The sequence below is a fragment of the Hypanus sabinus genome, chromosome X1 (genome assembly GCF_030144855.1).
Source record: "Hypanus sabinus isolate sHypSab1 chromosome X1, sHypSab1.hap1, whole genome shotgun sequence".
NCBI lineage: Eukaryota > Metazoa > Chordata > Chondrichthyes > Myliobatiformes > Dasyatidae > Hypanus > Hypanus sabinus.
In genome coordinates, this window is record NC_082738.1 from 12,335,964 (window position 1) to 12,356,636 (window position 20,673).

Below are 20,673 nucleotides of genomic sequence, written 5' to 3' on the forward strand. Positions count from 1 at the left end.
CACCTCCTGTCCCACCTGTGGAGTCTGCAACTCCCACACCGGCCTCATCAGTCTAGAACCAGAGTGGAAGCAAGTCGTTGTTACACAAAGGGAGGACATCTGAAGTGTTGTTGCTCTCTGCTGTAGGAAGCCCTGCAGCCGACCACTGTGTTCCGTAAATAGTAAAGTGTTTATTTGAGACAATCCTTTTGGTGAATCTTCTGCTGTAGTGCCATGGGTAGCTGTTCTCCACTTTCAGACTCAACGCTGTGCATCAAATTCTCTTTGCCAACAGGAGGTGCCTCTATTAAGAGCACAATGATCCTCAGTATATTTAATTGTTGTCAGTGTGTGCTCCCATTGGAATAGCATTTCCTCACATCATGGCTCAGTGCTTTTGGTAGAAATTCACTAGAGTCTTTAGTGATGTGCCAAATCTCCTCAAACTCCTAATGAAGTATAGCTGCCATTGTATCGTTTTCATGATTGCATCAGTATGTTGGCCCAGGATAGATCTTGAAACTGCTCACCCTTTCCACTATTGAGCCTTCAGTGAGAACTCTGCATTTCCTGATTACCCCTTCCTAAAGTCAACAATCAATTCCTTGGTCTTACTGATGTTGAGTGCAAGGTTGTTGCAACACCACTTGACTAGCTGATCTATCTCACTCCTGTACACCACCTTATCACCATCTGAAACTTTACCAATAACAGTTGTATCATTGGCAAATTTATAGATGGTGTTTGAGCTGTGCCTAGACACACAGTCGTGAGTGTAGAGCAGAGGACATAGCACACATCTTGAGGTGCAACTGTGTTGACTGTCAGCAAGGAGGAGATGTTTTATAAAGCCTTACATTGGTCAGTACTTTATTCCCCAATCAGCAGGTTGCACAACCATCAGAAACATATATACCAATAGGTAGAACGTGTAGCCATCAATGTAAGATCATTAGCACTGTCCTTGTACACCAGTACCTACTCGCTGGCAATCTGCACACACCCATCGGTGCAGTCCAGTTCAGGAGCCTTTCATTACATCAGTTTGATCCAGCTGGATAGACCCACCCTATCACAGAGTCACTGATCAACCACAGCACAGGATGAAGCCATTTGGCCCTTCGACTGCTGTTAGTGATCTGAAAAAAACAATACAGCTTGGTTGCCCCTGACCCCTGATCCCTGTATGTGGTGTCTTTGTGCTTGCCGAGGAAGATGAGTCACGAGACTGTAACATCATGATGGAAGTTCATATGCTGCTATTTGTCTACAGAGAAGCACACACGTTTGATCTGAACCTCTGCTGTCCTCTAGAAGATTCTTGCCATTAGAATTTGCCAGTATTCCCAGTCTAGTTTACAGTCTATCCAGAAATACATTACAGTTGGTGACAAGAGTGGTCTCCATTATCAATGTGTGTGAAAATTTGTCACTTGAAAAGATTTTAGCAACAGCTCTGGAGCATTGAGTGGGCATCATCTGACTCTCTGACAGGACCTTGGAACAACCAAGGCTGAGAGCACAAAGCAGTGCCACTGAGTGTCCCAGCTGGTGCAAAACAAGGTTCATATGGGTGACTATTCTGAGAGCATGCAGGGAGAGTGAGAGAGAGATTTTGTCAAATGTGAGGACAGCATAGAGCAGCCTAATATGTTGGAACGTATCAGTATTAAGAAAGTGGATGTGTTGGAACTTCAGAGAAACATTAGGACCGGATGAGATATACCCCAGGTTACTGCAGGAAGTGAGGGAAGAGATTGTTGTGACTTTGATCTTTACATCCTCACTGGCCACAGATATGATACCAGATGTTTTTCCTTTGCTCAAGAAAGATAAAGGAATAATCCTAGGAACTATAGACCAATGAGTCTTGCATCAGTGGTGGACAAACTACTGGAGAGGATTCTTAGAGACAGTATTTATGAGCATTTGGAGAAGCATAGACTGAATAGGGATAGTCAGCAAGACTTTGTGAGGGGCTGGTCATACCTCGCAAACTTGATTGAATTCTTTGAGGTACTGACAAAACAAATTGAAGATGTGGTGTACAACAAGGTTCCCCATGGTAGGCTGATTCAGAAAGTCAGGAGGCATGGGGTCCAGGGAAGCTTGGCTGTGTAGATTCAGAAATGGCTTGCCTACAGAAAGCAGAGAGTGGTTGTAGAAGGGCTGTATTCTGTCTGGAGGTTGGAGACCACTGGTGCTCAGCAGGGATCTGTTCAGGGACCCCTGCTCTGTTTTTTTCATAAATTATTTGTTTGAGGAAATGGAAAGGGAGGGGGTTAGTAAGTATGTAGATAGCACAAAAGTTGGTGGCATTGTAGGTTACAAGGGGACATTGATGGGATGCAGAGCTGGATTGAGAAGTTGCAGATGGAGTTCAATCTGGAAAAGTGTGAAGTGATGCACTTTGAAGACAGTACTGGTTAATGGCAGGATTCTTAGCAGTGTGGAGGAATGGGGATTTTGGGGTTCATGTACATACATCCCTCACAGTTGCTACATAATTTGATAGGATGGTTAAGGTAGATGGTGTGTCGGCCTTCATTAGTTGGAGACTGATTTCAAGAGCCATGAGGTAATGTTGGATCTTCATAAAACTCTGCTTATGTATTTTGTTTATTTATTTGTTTAGAGAGAGAGTGTGGAACAGGCCCTTCAGGCCCTAGGAGCTGAGCCACCCAGCAACCCCCGATTTAACCCTAGTCTAATCACAGGACAATGTACAATGATCAATTAACCTATTAACCAGGATGTCTTTAGATGGTGGGAGAAAACTGAAGCACCTAACGAAAATCCACGCATTTCGCGGGGAGGACATGCATACTTCTTACAGATGATACTAGAATTGAACTTCAAACTATATCGCCCAAGTTATAATAGCGTCACGCTAATTACTAAACTGCCATTGGCGCACAAGTGTGGTTAGACCACACATGGAGTACTGTGTTCATTTCCAGTCACCTCATTATAGGAAGGATGTGGAAGCCTTAGAGAGGGTCCAGAGGAGATTCACCAGGTTGCTGCCTAGATTAGAGAGCATGTCTTATGAGGAAAGGTGAAACGAGTTGGGGCTTTTCTCTCTGGAGTGAAGGAAAATGAGAGGTGATTGGAGAAAAGTATAGGTGGGTTGTCAGGTAGTTTTTATTTAAGAGTGGCAAGTGTGTAGAACTAACTGCCAGGGGTGATAGTAAAGACAGATACGTTGGGGATATTTCAGAGACTCTTAGATAGGCAATTGATGAAAGAAAAACTGGAGGTCCATATTGAAGGGAAGCGTTAAATTGATCTTAAAGTGGATTAACAAGTTTGCACACCATTGAGGGCCAAAAGTCCTGTACTGTGCTGTACTGTTCCATGTTCAAAATTGCTGGCTGCCCTCATTAGCAACAGGTGAGATCCCAGAGGACTGGAGAGTGGCCATTGTCCTTTCTTTGTTGAAGAATTGTTTAAGGAGGTGAAGGAAGTGACTGATGAGTGTAGGACAGTAGATGCTGTCTATGTGGATTTCATTAAGGCATTTGACAAAGTCCCCGTGATAGGTTGATCAGGAAGATTAGGATGCATGAGGTCTATGGTGACTTGGTTATTTGCATGTAAAATTGGTTTGCTCATGGAAGACAGAGGATAGTGCTTGATGGGACTTACTCTGTTTATTCTGTGACCAATAGTTTCGGCAGGGATCCATACTATGACCTCTGTTGTTTGTGATGTATGTAAATGACCTGGATGAAACTGTATGGTAGCTGGGTGGCCCAGCAAGTTTACAGACAACATAAAGATTGATGGAGTAGTGGGCAGTAAAGAAGGTTATCAAAGGATACAGCAGTATATAGATCATTTATACATATGGGTGGAGAAATGGCAGATGGTGTTTAATACAGGCAAGTGTGAAGTACCACAAGCAAAATGCTGGAGAAACTCAGCAGGTCAGGCTGCATCTGTGGAAATGAACAAACAGTTGACACTTCAGGCGAGACCCTTCTTCAGGACTGAGAAGGAAGGGGGAAGATGCCAGAATTAAAAGATGGTGGGGGGAGGGGAAGGAGGGTTGCTGGAAGGTGATGGGCGAAGCCAGATGGGTGGGAAAGGTCAAGGGCTGGAGAAGAAGGAATTTCATAGGAGTGGAGAGTGGATCATTGGAGAAAGGGAAGGAAGAGGGGACCCAGAGGTGGTAATAGGCAGTTGAAAAGAAGTAAAAGGTCAGGGTGGGAAACAGAAGAAGAGGTGGGGGGTGAGGAATTTTTTTTCACCAGAAGGATAAATTGATATTCATGCTATCACATTAAAGGCTACACAGATGGAATATAAGTATTGTTCCTCCACCCTGAGGGTGGCATCATCTTGGCATAACAAGAAGGTGTGGACCTACATGTTGGATTGGGAATTGGAATTAAAATGTTACCTTTTGGGAGGTCAAGTGTAAGGGTCGGTACATTGTTAAAAGCAGGACACTCAACTTTTAAGTGTAGAAGAATCTTCAAAGTTCAAAATAAATTTATAATCAAAGTACATATATGTCACCATATACAACCCTGAGATTAATTTTCTTGCAGGCATACTCAATAAATTCATAATAGAATAATGATCACAATAGAATCAGTAAAAGACTGCCCAACTTGGGCATTCAACCAGTTTGCAAAAGACTACAACCTGTGCAAATACAAAAAGAAAGAAATAATAATAAATAAATAAGCAATAAATATCAAGAACATGAGATGAGAAGTCTTTGAAAGTGATTCCATAGGATGTGGGAACATTTCAGTGATGGAGCTGGTGAAGCTGAGTGAAATTATCCCTCTGGTTCAAGAGCCTGATGTTTGAGGGGTAATAACTATTTCTGATCCTGGTGGTATGAGTCTTAAGGTTCCTGTACCTTCTTCCTGATGGCAGCAGCAAAAGGAGAGCATGACCTGGGTGGTGGGGGTCCCTGATGATGGATGCTGCATTCCTACAACAACTCTTTGTGTAGATGTGCTCAATGGTGGGGACGGCTTTACCCATAATGGACTGGGCTGTATCCACTACTCTATGTAGGATTTTCCATTCAAACCAGACTGTGTTTGGTGTTTCCAAACCGGACTGTGATGCAGCCAGTCAGTATACTCTCCACCACATATCTACAGAAGTTTGTCAAAGTTTTAGATGTCATGCCGAATCTTTGCAAACTTCTAAGAAGTAGAGGTGCTGCTGTGCCTTCTATGTAATGGCACTTGCGTGTTGGGCCCAGGACAGGTCCTCCTGAAATGATAACACCGAAGAATTTAAAGTTGCTGACCCTGTCCATCTCTGAAGCGGCCTAGCTCACGGACCTCTGGTTTCCCTCTCCTGAAGTCAATAATCGTCTCCCTGGTTTTGCTGACATGGAGTGAGAGGTTGTTGTTATGACAGCACTCAGCCAGATGTTCAATCTCCCTCCGATATGCTTATTCATCACCACCTGGTGTCATCAGCAAACTTGAATATGGCATCGGAGCTGTACTTAGCCACACAGTCATCAGTGTAAAGCAAGTAGAGCAGGGGGTAAGCACACAGCCTGGTGGTGCACCTATACTGATGGAGATTGGAGGAGATGTTGTTGCCAATCTGAACTGACTGGAGTCTGCATGTGAGGAAATCGAGAATCCAGTTGCACAAGGAGACATTGAGGCCAAGGTCTTGAAGCTTATTGATTAACTTTGAGGGGATGATAGTATTGAATGCCAAGCTGTAGTTAATAAAGAACATCCTGATGTATGCATCTTTGTTGTCCAGATGCTCCAGGCTTGAGTGAAGAGCCAATGAGATGGCAACACTCCAGACCAAAGCTTTGACAAATTTTGATTTCTGATTTCTGTGGACTTGTTGTGTCAGTAGGCAAATTGGAGTGGATCCAAGTTGCTCCAGGTCTATCAAATTGGGGCAAATATGGAGCACTGTGCGTTGCACTGGCCAACGGCTTCAGTTGCCAAAGGTTATAGATGCCAAGGCTGACAGACTAACATGCAGTGGAAAAGCTTTGTATTAGTGTGCTAAATTTATTTGGAAGGAAGCCCTTGCTGTCCTTGCAAGTACTCAGAAGTTAAGTTTGGACACACATGAACAAGTATAATGCCTACAGAGAGATCACTGGACACAAGGATGTTACAGAATTAAAGCAGCGTACTGCAAGTGACCAATGCATTAAATAGCCAGGCAAGAGAGCTTGTTAAACTAGACAAGAGGAATTCTGTAGTATGAATTCACAGCAAGTGGGCAGTTACTAAAGCAGTCACGCTCATACTAGCAGCGATTACAAAGAAACTCTGATTCAGAGACTTCAAGTGAATGATGACGTGTTTACATTTGACAAAGCCTAGACTGGGATTGGTTCGAGCAAAGTTTCTCTTGAAACTGGGTTTGCATTGTCTGTGTTGTATAGTCAGCTACATGTTGTCAAGGAGAATTGGAATGACCTCCCTTTGACAATGCACCAACTTAAATTGACTCATGGAATCAAGTCCTCAGCAAAGGTCTTGCAGTGTACAGTAGATAAGAACAGATAATTGCCTCCACAACACACAGTAGAATCACCACCAGAATAGTGTGGAGGATAATTAATGTTTGAGGGACATTCTGAAGTACCTCTAACAGCACAGTGTAGAACTTGGGCAACCCAAGTGGCATTTGTCCAGCCAGAGGTTGTGCACCTTAGCCTGACACTAAATGCTAGTGAATGATGGCCAATTAAAGTCAAAGCCAATTTTCCATAAAGGATAAACACAAAGAGTGCAGCAGAGAAGATATCTTTGTTATTTCAGATGTTTGCCAGATTCAGCCATGGTGGTGACATGGCTACAACAACCTTCTAAAGGAGATGAGAGGTGGACGTGAACAGACACTGCTGAAAGTATGAATCGCAAGTCTCTCTTGGTTCACTGAGACGGTGTGGATGCTGACGTTCAATGGCAAGGCCAAGGGTAACACAACAATGTGGCAGTTAGCGTAATGCTTTACAACACCAGCTGTAAAATCAAGGTTTGATTCCCGCTGCTCTCTGTAAGGAACTTGTACGTGGGTTTTCTCTGGGTGCTTCAGTTTCCTCCCACATTCCAAAGACGTACCGGTTCGTGAATTAGTGAATTGTGGGCAATGCCATGTTGACGTTAGAAGCGTAGCCCCACTTACAGGCTGCCCAATACAATCCCCACTGATTTGATTTGATACACTCTACTGTATGTTTTAATGTCTGTTTGACAAATAAAGCTAATCTTAATGACTATGGAGTGGACACAGCTGTTGAATGGATAATGAGTACAAGAGTCCACAAACTTTGCAGCTCACATTCTCAACATAAGCTAATGAAACCACAGGCAAACTGAGCAAGATGTGCAAGCAATGTCTTCGAGGTGAAGAAATTCATCAGTTCCTTTTTCAAAGACTGTCTTAATTATGGGCCACACAATGCTTGTATTGTCCCCAGGTCCTCCGTGTGCAATTCCAGCTGTTTGGTTCCAGGGCACATGAATGTCAGTTCGTCTATCATGGCCTTAACATTAATGAATGTCAGTCTAACACAAGTCAAGCACAAGCTAGCTTGCCATATGAAGGGAGGACATGATTTTCAGTCCAACTAATGGACTAGACCTCCAGTCATAAACACAGAGGATGCTTGGGCAGCTCCACGAGACATGCACTTGAAGTAAGTTTACAGATGTGCTCTGTGAGGATGGACCAGCCTGAAAAAGATTGCAAATGCAAATTCCCAGCCATTCCATAACTGGAAGTTTGAAATGTCAACAGGATAAAGTGATTGGAGATGGAGTCATTGAGTACTTATCTCAGATGGTATCAGAAGACAGATCTTGAAGGAGTTGCTTGCAGATAAGATGTGCTTGTGAAAGCTACTGTAAGGAGGTTTGTATACTGACCAAGCCTTCAGAGGTATTTAGAAGAAATGGCTAATGTCCTGGTGGCAAGGTGGAGATATGCCTCTACCAAAGGCGGTGTGAGGCGCTCCTTCCCTCCGCTAGCCTGCAGATCCCCCTTGGGCAAGGTGTAGCACCTGCTTAGCCCCCAATCAGGGTCACGTGAAGCCATGGGAGCAGGTGATGGGTAATTGTATGAGCAGCTGGTGCATATCGCAAGTCCTGGTTATGTGATCACTGACAATCTCTGAAGAGTATTGATAATGGCTGGGGTCACTCATCTTGTAAAGACACTCCCCATAAGAAAGCAATGGCAAACCACTTCTATAGAGAAATTTGCCAAGGACAATCATGATCATGGAAAGACCATGATTGTCTACCCACATGATACAACATGAATAAACCAATGTCCAATCTCCCAAATGTTCAAAAAAAAGGAATAAACACAGTAATGACAGACCACTGAAATTAACCTGGGTGATGGGGACAGTTCTAGAATAACAGCCACCCGTCCAAGTGCCAATTGATGAAGAAGGCCATTATAGATTTGTTGAAAGCCTATTGTGTCAAATGTTCTGATAAAATAATAAAGGGTTGATGAGGGAAATGCAGTTGATGTGATGTATGTGGATTTGGGTCAGGGATTAGCACCACATAATTGGCATTATTAACGTAATCTACAGATGTACCTTGGAGAGCATTCTGAGTGATTGCATCACCATCTGGTATGGAGGCTCCAATGTACTGGATTTGAAAGAGCTGCAGAGGGTTGTAAATTCAGCCAACTCCATCATGGGTATTAACTTCCTCACTATTGAGGACATCTTCAAAAGGTGCTGCCTCAAGACAGTGGTGTCCATTTTTGGGGGCCTTCACCACCCAGGACCTGCCCTCTTCTCATTACTACCATCAGGGAAGAAGACACACACTCAATGGCTTAGAGACAGCTTCTTCCTCTCTACCATCAGATTTCTGAACTGTTCATGAACTCTACCTCACTATTTTTGCTATTTTTTCACTGTTTATTTTTATATACTTGTAAATTTTTTATGTATTGCACAGTACTGCTGCTGCAAACAACAAATTTCATGACCTACTATATGTCAGAGTGATAACGAGCTTGATTGTGATTCATCTCAATTGAACGCCATGGATGAAAAGAGTCTCCAGCAGTGAAAATAGAAAACTGACCAAGTGCAGAAGCCAGTCAGTAGTGGGAGGTTGTAAACTGTAGAAGAAGAAAGTAATGGACGATGGAGATGGGGTGTTGGAGGAGAGAGAGAGAGAGAGAGACTGACTAGTGGAAAGGATGGAAAAATGGCAGATGAAATGTAATACTCAGGAATGCCGTGTTGCATTCTGGCAGAAATGTGAAAAGGTGGTATTAACTAAAGGACTTTAGAGAGTATGCACAAGAACCCAGGGTAAAATGCATGGTTTCCTTGAAAACAGCAGAACAGATAAAGAAAGCCATGTGGGATCCCAAGTTTCAGAAGCAAAGGAAGAAAATACAAAGGGAAGGAATTGTGGTGAGCATAGTGTATCACTGATTTGGCTACAACTGGATAATTTTTCTAGCTCTAAGCGCTAGACTTTAGGGAAGATGTGAAGGCTTCACCCAACAAGTACTTGGGCCTGGATTGCATTGCTGGGGAAGGAGCTGAGGCAGATTTGGTTGTAGCATTCAGAAGGGAGTTTCAGGCAAGCCCCTCTCACATTTATAAACACTTGTGGCCCAGCCTGTCCAAGCTTTCCTCAAGGCTACCTGCCTATTCAAGGTCCATTACTTCAGCAAACCATCCAAGAACTGCTTCAGGTGTTTAAATAGGAAGCTAGTGCTATCCCCAATGTTCTAGAAATTATCATGCCAACATGCTACATAACTGAAGTTTAGTCTCCTGTGTGCAATTCCCCAAGCAATTTTAAAAAAACATTCTTTTAGCTTTCATGATTACATGTTGCACATACCTGCAAACCAGCCCTTTGCGAATTTTGGACATTGACAGGCAGATTCCTCCCAGCTCTGAACAGTCCTGACCTCCAGTGCGATCTGTGGAGTTTCATGGTCTCCCTGTGATTTCTATGAGTTTTCTCCGACATCACAAAGATAGGTGGGTTGTTAGTCTAATTGGCTGCTGTAAATTGAGCCAAGCGCATAGGTAAGCCATAGAAAGCAACACACACAAAACACTGCAGGATCTCAGCAGGTCAGGCAGCATCCATGGAAGAGAGTAAATAGTCGGCATTTCAGGCTGAGGCCCTTTAAAGGATTGAGAAGGAAGGGGAAAATGCCAGAATAAAAAGGTGGGAGTGGGAAGGAGGATAGCTACATGGTGATAGGTGAAGCCAGGTGGGTGGGACTGGTAAAGGGCTGGAGAGAAAGAGAGGGAGGAGGGGACCCAGAGGGAAGTAATAGGGTCAGGTGAGAAGAAGTTAAAGGTCAGAGTGGGAATAGAGGAAGGGTGGAGGGGAATTTGTTCACTGGAAGGAGAAATCAATATCCACAACATTAGGTTGGAGGGTACCAGATGGAATGTAAGGTGTTGCTCCTCCATGCTGAGGGTGGCCTCATCATGGCATAAAGAAGAAGCCATAGAGCAATATGGCGGAATGAAAATTAAAGTGTTTGGCCACTGTGAAGTCCTGCTTGTGGCGGATAGTGCAGAGGTGCTCACAAGTAATAGAAACTGGTGGAGTTGGTAGGGCTATGAGATGGGTAAAATGGGATATTGTAAGAGGGTTCTTGATGGTTAACATATACTTGGTGGGCCCAACAGCCTCTTCTCCTGCTGTAGGATTCCATAAGTAATCTGCTTTATTTTTCTGCCAAAATGGACATTTTCCACACTGTTTGCCAAATCTCTGCCCACTCACTATTTCTCTCTGTTGCTTACTTATATCCTCTTTACAACTCATTTTCCTATCTTTATGCTGTCAGCAAGTTCAGTGACAATACCTTCTGTATTTTCATCCAAGTCATTAACATATTATGAAAGATTGAGGCCCAGCGTTGATCCCTGTTACTGGTTGCTTCTTGCCAACCAGCAAAAGGCCACTTTATTCCTACTGCTTCCTGTTTACCAGCCAATCTTTCATTCACTCTAAAATATTAACTCCAACTGAGTTTTACTTTCTGCAATAACTTTTGATGTTACTTCATATCAAGTGCTTCCTGGAAATCTTAGTACTTTTCACCGGTTCCTCCTACATGGCTCTCCATGCCCCTCCCATCCATGTACGTATCCAAACTTCTGTTAAACATTGCAAACGAACATGCATCCACTTAAATATTCCAATCAAACCTGCATCGATCAATTCCACTGGCAGCTCATTCCAAACTTGCACTACTTGCACTATGAAAAATTGCCTGCTTGGGTTCCCGTTAAATATCTCACTTTCACTCTTAACCTCCAGTTGTAGTCTCACCCGATCTCAGTGGAAAAGCCTGATTGTGTTTACCTCTCATAATTTTGTATACCTCTATCAAATCTCCCCTCGTTCTCCTATGCTCTAGGGAATAAAGTTCTAACCTATTCAACCTGCTCTTATAACTCAGATCCTCAAGTGCCGGCAACATCCTTGTAAATTTTCTCTGTACTCTTTCAATCTTATTTACATCTTTCCTGTAGATAGGTGATCAAAACCACACACAATACTCCAAATTAGGCCTCACCAATGTCTTAGACAACTTCAACATAACATCCCATCTCCTGCACTCAATACTTTGATTTATGAAGGCCATTATGCCAAAAGCTTTCTTTACGACCCTATCTACCTGTGACTCCACTTTCAATGAATTATGGATCTGTATTCCTAGATCCCGTAGTCAATGCCCTACTATTTATTCTATGCCCTATCCAGGTTTGTCCTCCCAGTATGCAACACCTCACACTTGTCTGCGTTAAATTCCTTCGGCTATTTTTCAGTTCATTTTTCCATTTGGTCCAGATCCCACTGTAAGCTTTGATAAACTTCCTTGCTGTTCACTACATCACCAATCTTGGTGTCATCTGCAACCCTCCACATCCTTCTTCTAATGAGGTGACCAGAAATGAACACGATACTGTGCACGTGTCCTAACTAGAATTTTATAAAGCTGCAATATTACCTCCTAGCTCTTGAACTCAGTAACTTGACTAATGAAGGCAAACAATCCATTCACCTTCTTCATCACTATACCCTGGTAATTCAATTGCTGATACCAACATTGTGAAATGACCTGCTTCCATCATTTTCTCAGATCCAGATTTCAATGACTGATCTCTGAGATTCTTCCTCAGATCACTGCTCAACCTCCTACTCCTTACCCTTAACCTATGTTTTCTAGTTACAGATAGCTCTTCTATAGAGAAAAACTTCTCACTTTCCCAAAGTGATGTCCCTCATAATTTTATAACCTCTGCCAGATACACCCTTCACCAGCCTTCTCTACTGCAAGAAAACTAAAACCAAACTATCCAGGTTCTCCTCATTACTGAAACACTCTATCCCAGGCCACACTGAATCTCCTCTGCAGCCTCTCCAGTGCAACCGTGTTCTTCCTGTAATGTAATGATCAGGACTGCACACAATACTCCAGCTGTTTCCTATGCACATTTTTATAAAGTTGTACCAACACTTCGCTACTCTCATACTCCATGGCCCTGCGGACGAAGGCAAGTGTCCCGTATGCTGCTTTTGATACTCTATCCGCCTGTGCTGACTTTGGAATTATACACCAGGCTCTCTTTCTTCCTTAATACTCATGTGGGACCCGTCATTCATCGTGTTTGTCCTTCCCTTATCTAATATCTTAAAAAGCATCACTTCACACTTAATTAAAATTGTAAACAACTTTTCGTTGCTCTGATATTCTAATCAAATCATTACCGTGGTTTAAAGTCCTACAGAGTTTAGAGTCAGTTGTCCATATCTAGATTACTGCCACTGTTTGTGGAAAACTGTGTTTGTGTTCTTAGGGACACTACCTGGGATGTGCCCTAGTTTTCAAATTCAAGACGGGTTGTTGCTGCAGTTTGAACAAAACTTACAGCATATTTCTACACTTATCTTCTTCCAGATTCCTCTCCTGTCTCAGATGAACCTGTTTCAGATGCATCTGAACCGAAGACATCACCATCGTCTGAGGGTAAGTGCTGGACAGTTTCATATCAGTATCATCATTTTCCTCAGCTTGTGTGGTGTGCAAACTGCAGAGCTCAAGCTGGTCTGGAACGGCTTCTCACTTAATGAGCACAATTTCATCCATAACAGTGAATGCAGAGCTGACTAGCCCCCATATAAAGGCAAATGTTTAGAACAATATTCCATCCATTTATTTAACGTGATAAATATCTTGTACTCTTTGACAAGCATGTTCACATAAAATAACACTGTTCCACAGATTCCTTTCAGTGCAACACAGTCACTTAGTGGGTCTATCCAAAATTGGTCTGCTTTACCTATAGAGTGCCTCGCTATTCACAGTGTGCACCCAGTAACCATGGGGATTTTCCACCATCCCCCACTATTCACTGAGTTCTATTTGTAGGCCACAGTTTATTACCTCAGCACAACATGTTTCTGTGCATACTCTGTTACCCAGTGAATAGACGGCTCTCTGTAAACCCACGGTTTAGGATGTTCCATCCAAACCATAATCTTCAGTGTACTGATTCACTTTTTCCAATGCACTGTACTGCATTTGGTGTGCACAATGTGGTCTCCTCAACACCGGAGAAACCAGACTGAGTGACCACTCTGCAGAATGGTCAGTCAGTCCGCAGAAGCAACCCTGGGCTTCCTGTTGCTTCCACTTTAATTCTGCATTCCACTCCCACTCTGAACCCTCTGGCTCCTCACAACAAAGCCTGACAGAAACTTGAGGCAAAATGCCCCATCTTCTGTCTTTGCAGTCTTCTAGACTCCTGAATTTTCTAATTTTAGTTAACATGTTTTTTTCTGAATGCATCGGAACTGGTCATTTCTTCTCTGATTTTTCCATCAGTGATATTAGCTCCTTTCCCCCTCAGTCTGCTGGGCATTTTATTGCAGCTTTACATTGCCTTCATCTGTATTTTTTTTGTTAATCCGCTAACTGGGGTACTTTGTAGCTTATCCCCGCAGTGACCCTCGCCTCAACTTCCCAACAATACTCCCTTTGCCTCCTCCACACTCTCTGTAACATAAAACCACCTTGTTTTCTCTTTACTACTTCTAATTGAAGAGTCTTCAACATGAAACATAACTGTTTCTGTCCCTCCACAGATGTTATGCTGTCCCACTCTGCATTTTCAACATTTTCTATTTTATTTCAGATTTTCAGCATTGCAGCTTTTGAGGTTTTGTTCCCTAAACTACTCCTGTTTAGTACAGTCCTTTGTTCCCATGTTCCTTGTGTCACTTCTACACTCCAGTTCACTTCCTTCTATCTGTTTTCCATTGTTCAATATATTCTAGCCTCAGTGAGTTCCCTCTTTACCCTACACTTTCTGTCCTCAAGGTTCAGCTGTGCAAATATAGCCCATGGTCCAGTGTCCTACACTGCCCCACAGCAAAAGATCAATATTCCTTCAACACCTGACTCCTCTGTGTACTTTCTTTGTTCCACGGTTAAGTGTGCTCCCTCTAAACCTCACTATTATGGTGCACCCTCTATTTTCCCCTCTTTATCTTGCAGTACATACTCCCATGACACCCACCGTTCAGTGTGTTCTCTTTTTATAAAAAAAAGATTTGGGACAGGATCAGGCCACTCAGCATTTGCTCCCTCATTAATCATGCTTGCTGCTTGCTGACAGTTCCCTTTTCCTGCACTCTATCCACATCCTACCAATCTCTATTTTGAATGAGTGCAGCGACTGAGGCTCCATATCTCCGCAGGATGGAGAATGCTAAAGATTCGCCACTCTCAGTGAAGACATTTCTTATCAGTGCTCACTGGCCTGCACCTTTAAAAATCACAGCAGTTGGTTCATGACTCCTCAGCCAGTGAAAATTGGAAATTGCGAGGAGGTAGGGAAGAGATTTGTTGAGACTCTGGCGCGGGTTTTTAAATCTTCACTGCCACAGGTGAGGTGGTAGCTGATTGGAGGATCTTTATTCCAGAAGGACAACAGGGTCAGATAATACACAATATAGTGTTCTGGTTGACAGAGAGTGCAGACAAATAAAGTGTAATGATCACAATAAGCTTTATTAAGAGATCAAGAATTCATCTTTTAGCTTATGAGTTTTCTGTTCCAGAGTCTGGTAGCAGGATAGAAGCTGTTCTTGGGTCGGTTGCTCTTCATTATTTAGTTTTAGGGTTCCAGCAGAGGGGAACTAAACTATTATTCAGTTTACTGCCTGACAGGAGAGAGGAGAACAGAGAGTGATGAGGATGGGTTGTGGGAAGAAACCCATGCAGAAATTTCACACACACAGCATCTGATGTCAGGATTGAACCCAGTTCTCTGGGCGCTGTGAGGCAGCAGCTCCACTAGCTGTGCCATTCTGTGGCCCTGAACTCTCATTAACTCATTTTTAACACTCCCACTAATTGGATGCTCTTCTACCCACAGGCTGCTGCCCCCTTTCTGCTTTTATCAGATACTGTTTTATGTTATTAAAATTGGACTTCCCACCAGTGTAAGATCTTAGCGTCCACATTTCAGAACCATCACAAAACTTACAAATTTATGATCACTTTCACCAGGAAGATCCCCCACTGACACTTCAGCCACTTGTCTGGCTTCACTTCCCACGATTAGGTCCAGGTCAGCGCCTTCCCTACATAGTGGCAAAAAAGCTCTCCTTTTTTCTATCTATTAGAAGTTAAAATCTACCATTGCTGGAAACCTATTACTCTTTCTGACTTTTGACTACACCTCTGTTCCTCTATCTCCTGCCAACTATTGCGGGCCAGCAGTTTCACCCCAACAGAGTGACCACACTTTTTACCCAAATGGCCTTATTTGAAGAGCCTTCCTGGATGTCCTCCTTGGGTACTGCCATGTTGCTCTCCCTAATCAATATTGGAGAGTCCCGTCCTCTTTGACCTGCACCTCTAGAGCTCTGAATCCAGGAATGCTGAGCTGCCAGACCTATCGTTCTGTGATTGCAGCAGTAGTCTACCCACACATTGATCAATGCTCTAAGCTCTTCAGTCTTGCCTGATGCATTAAAATAAACACAATTTAGCCTACCAGTCTAGTCTCTCCCTTGTACCTTACCATGTCCCCATCTGCTCTGTCTACTGGACATATTTGGTTTATGCTTTATCTCCTGTTTTATTTGACTCTATCTCTTCACCTGCTGTGTGCCTGCATCTCAGTTCCCTGCCAAAATATTTCATAAGGTCATACAACATGAAAACGGGCTTTTCAGCCCAACTTATTCATGCTGACCAATGTGCCTTCCGAGTCATATCCCTCTAAACCTTTTCTATCCATATACCAATTTTAAATACCTTTTAAATATCAGCAGCTTTTTCCATATACACGCCACCCTCTTTATGAAAAAACTTGCCCCTCAGCTTCCTTTTAAATCTTTCCCCTCTCTGCCTCCTTATTTTAGACCTGCCTACCCAATGGAAAGACTGTGACCACCTCCCCTATCTCTGCCACACATTATTTTATAAACCTCTATAAGGTCACCCCTCAGGCTCCTTTGCTCCATAAAGAACAGTCCAAGCCTATTCAGTCTCTCCGTGTAACTCAAGCTCTCCAGATATCCTTGTGAATCTTTTCTGAAGTTTCTCTATCTTAATCACATCCTACCTATAGAATGACAACCAGAACGGCACACAGTGTTCCGGGAGCAGTCTCACCATCTTGTATAGCTAATCATAAACACAAGATCCTGCAGATGCTGTAGATCCAGAGCAACAAAATGCTGGAGGGACTCAGAAAGTCAGGCAGCATCTATGGAAATGAATAAAGAGTCAACATTTTGGGCCAAGACTCTTCATCAGGACTGGAGAGGAAGGGGGAAGACGACAGAATAAAAAGGTTGGGTGGAGGGAGGGGAAGACTGACTAGAGGGTGATATGTGAAGCCAGGTGGGTAGGAAAGGCAAAGGGCTGGAGAGGAAGGAATCTGATAGGAGAGGAGAGTGGACCATAGGAGAAGGGAAGCAAGAGGGGAGCCAGGGGGAAGCAATAGACAGGTGAGAAAGGGTAAGAGGCCAGAGTGAAAAAGAGAGAAGGGGGAGGAAAGTTTTTTTACCAGAAGGAGAAATCGATGTTCATGCTATCGAGGCAACCCAGACAGAATATAAGGTGTTGCTCCTCTACCTGAGGGTGGCCTCATCTCGGCACAAGAGGAGGCCATGGACCGACATGTCGGAACAGGAGTGGGAACCAGAATTAAAATGTTTGGCCACCGGGAAGTTCCACTTTTAGCGGACAGAGCAGAGGTGCTTGACGAAGCAGTCTTCCAATTTACAACAGGTCTCACTAATGTAGAGGAGGCTGCATTGGGAGCACTGGACACAATAGACAACCCCAGCAGGTTTGCAGGTGAAGTGTTGCCTCACCTGGAAGGACTGTTTGGGGCCCTGAATGGAGGTGAGGGAGGAGGTGAATGGGCAGGTGGAGCACTTTGGCCGCTTTCAGGGACATGACATATAGATGACATGCACAGATGAAAGCAAGTATGCCAAGTCCTGCCTTCATCAACCTGTCTACCTGTGTCACAGCATTCACTGAGCTATACACTTGTATCTCAGGCTCTATCCAAAATGCATCATTTCATACTTGTCTGGATTAAATTTCATCTGCCTTCCTTTGTCCACCTTCCCAGTTGATCTACCTGCACTGAAATTTCTCTGTAGCTTTTACACTTTATTCTGCATTGTTATTGTCTTACCTTGTTCTTGCTCAGTGCACTATGTAATGGTTTGATCTGTATGAATGGTATGGCGGGTGGTGATATGGCTCTACCAAAGGAGGTGTAAGACGCTTCTTCCCTCTGCTAGCCGGCAGGCCACCCTTGGGCAAAGTTTAGCGCCTGCTTAGACCTCAGTCAGTCACATGAAGCCATGGGGGCAGGTGGTGGATGGTCATATGAGCATCTGTTGCATATCACAAGTCCTGGTTATGCAACCACTGAGCCAGGCAGACAATCTCTGAAGAGTATTGATAATGGCTGGGGTCACCCATCTTGTAAAGACACTGATAGATAGATAGATAGATAGATAGATACTTTATTCATCCCCAAGGGGAAATTCAACATTTTTCCAGTGTCCCATACACTTATTGTAGCAAAACTAATTATATAAGTATTTAACTCAATATAAATATGATATGCATCTAAAATCACCCTCCCAAAAAGCTTTAATAAATAGCTTTTAAAAAGTTCTTAAATAGTTACTAAAGTGCATTGAGTGGTAACTTAAGCTCAGTCCTAACCCCGGCACTTTAACATGTCTTGCCCCTGGTGGTTGAATTGTAGAGCCGAATGGCGTTGGGGAGTAATGATCTCTTCATCCTGTCTGAGGAGCATTGCATTGACAGCAACCTGCCGCTGAAGCTGCTTCTCTGTCTCTGGATGGTGCTGTGCAGAGGATGTTCAGGGTTTTCCATGATTGACCGTAGCCTACTCAGCGCCCTCCGCTCTGCCACCGATGTCATACTCTCCAGTTCTGTGCCCACGACAGAGCCCGTCTTCCTTACCAGCTTATTAAGACGTGAGGCGTCCCTCTTCTTAATGCTGCCTCCCCAGCACACCACCACAAAGAAGAGGGCGCTCTCCACAACTGACCGATAAAACATCTTCAGCATCTCACTACAAACATTGAATGACGCCAGCCTTCTGAGGAAGTACAGTCGACTCTGTGCTTTCCTGCACAGGGCGTCTGTGTTGGCAGTCCAGTCTAGCTTCTCGTCTAACTGCACTCCCAGATACTTGTATGTCTTAACCTGCTCCACACATTCTCCATTAATGATCACTGGCTCCATATGAGGCCGAGGTCTCCTAAAGTCCACCACCATCTCCTTGGTCTTGGTGATATTGAGACGCAGGTAGTTTGAGTTGCACCATATCACAAAGTCCTGTATCAGTTTCTTATACTCTTCCTCCTGACCACTGTACAGAAGAAGGCAATGGCAAGCCACTTTTGTAGAAAAATTTGCCAAGAACAATCATGGTCATGGACAATAAACCAGTACAATAGATCCTGTAATATTCTCATCTTCATATCTCATATTTTCTAGGATGTGGAGGAAGCTGTTTAACCCATGAAGTTGATGCTGGCTCACATTGTAATCCATTCCATCAACATCCCACTTCCTCCCACCTCTCACCTGCTTTATCAGTAGTTCAGAACAACCAGTTAACCCAGCAACCAGAACATCTTGGCCATCTAGGAGGAAACCAGAGCCCCTGGAGAAACTCACTTGATCACAGACAGCGTGTAAAGTCTTCAGATGGCCCCTGAGGTCAAGACTGAACTTGGGTCACTGAAGCTGTGAGACAGCAGCTTTACTACCTGAAACTCACCCAGAACAATCATGTGAATACAGGTGCTTCCAGAGCAGGTCAGAGGCTAGGGATTCTGCACTCCCCGTCTCCCTTTCCACCAGCTATAAGCCACAAATCGGGAATTCTGATGTGTAATTCTCAGGAGGCTCAGTGTTGTCCATGAGCAAGCAGCCTGTGTTATTTGCAAGCAGTTGGCCACTCCTAATCACTCATTCCCTCCAGTACCAATACAGTGTGAACCACCTACAAAATGTATTTTTCTTGCCCTGGCCTCTCCATTAGCTGTTCTCAATCTGCAATCTCTACCACCAAGGACAAGGGCTGCAGTCACAGGGGAACGCTATCACCTGAATATTTTCCTTCAAGTCATTTACTATCTTGACAGATAAAATTATTGCCAGTCCTGCACTGTTGCAGGGACTAAATCCTGGAACTCACTTCCCAACAAGGCTGTCGATTACCTTCACCAGAAAGACCATCTGCAGCTTGATGATGCGGCTGTTATTAGTGTTGTGTAATAAATACCAGTCGAGTGCTTTGTTCTTTATTTTCTTACTGGTGTTTCTTTCTGCTCTTTATTTCCACATGTGTTCCTTCCCGTGTTTGAACGTGGATGGATTTGGCTCCCCTGGCCACAGGTTCTGTGGAGCTGCCGTCTGATCAAGCTACTGCAGGTAAGGCTGCCCTTGGCCTGCACTTCCACTGTGCAGGCTGCTGCTGTCAGTGAGCACGCAACTCACACCTGCAGGCTCAGCGAGCAGTGCACAAAATACAGGAGCAATTAAAGTTTGTGGTAGGTGCTGCAGGGAGCGTACAGAATTGGAAAGAGACTGAGTGGGTTGAATCTCTATCCCTACATTAATGTCAAATATTGCAACTATATCTCAGGGCTTCATCGCTCATTCTTCTGCAACAGCCTGAGATCTCCAGATGACAGTTCCACTCTTGGACTCTGCAATGGATAACCCAAGGAGGCAATCTATGACCTCTGAATATCTGTGTTCATTAGTTTAGAAGTTACTATAAGAGGGGAACAAGGCTGTGGAGGAGCAATTGAGAAGCACCTACCCTCTGACTCCAGCTCGAGTCAGCAGCTCTCACCAGGGCCTATAGCGGAATAGTGATTAAGTCTGTGATGCTGAGAACAGAGGTACAAGTTCAAATCCCGGGATTTGAGGATTAAGTTCAAGAAATGATTTATTTATTATTTAGTGAAACAGTGTGGAACAGGCCCTTCTGCCCCTTCGAGCTATACTGCCCCAGACAACTGTGATTTAACCCCAAACTAATCACGGGACAATTTACAGTGACTAGTTGACCTAACCCATACGTCTTTGGAGGAAACCGAAGCATCCAGGGCTAAACCC

At 43.8% G+C, this 20,673-nt stretch overlaps 1 protein-coding gene across 1 annotated transcript in view; it reads left to right on the plus strand.

The window, feature by feature from the left end:
• Positions 1-10,475: 10,475 nt before the first annotated feature.
• LOC132384993 (microtubule-associated protein tau-like) overlaps positions 10,476-20,673 on the plus strand; it is a 38,718-nt gene continuing 28,520 nt past the window's right edge. Inside the window, exons 1-3 of the mRNA XM_059956718.1 lie at positions 10,476-10,542; positions 12,925-12,991; positions 19,922-19,980. Coding sequence (XP_059812701.1) covers positions 10,476-10,542; positions 12,925-12,991; positions 19,922-19,980 — 193 coding nt within the window. The remainder of the gene's footprint in view (positions 10,543-12,924; positions 12,992-19,921; positions 19,981-20,673) is intronic.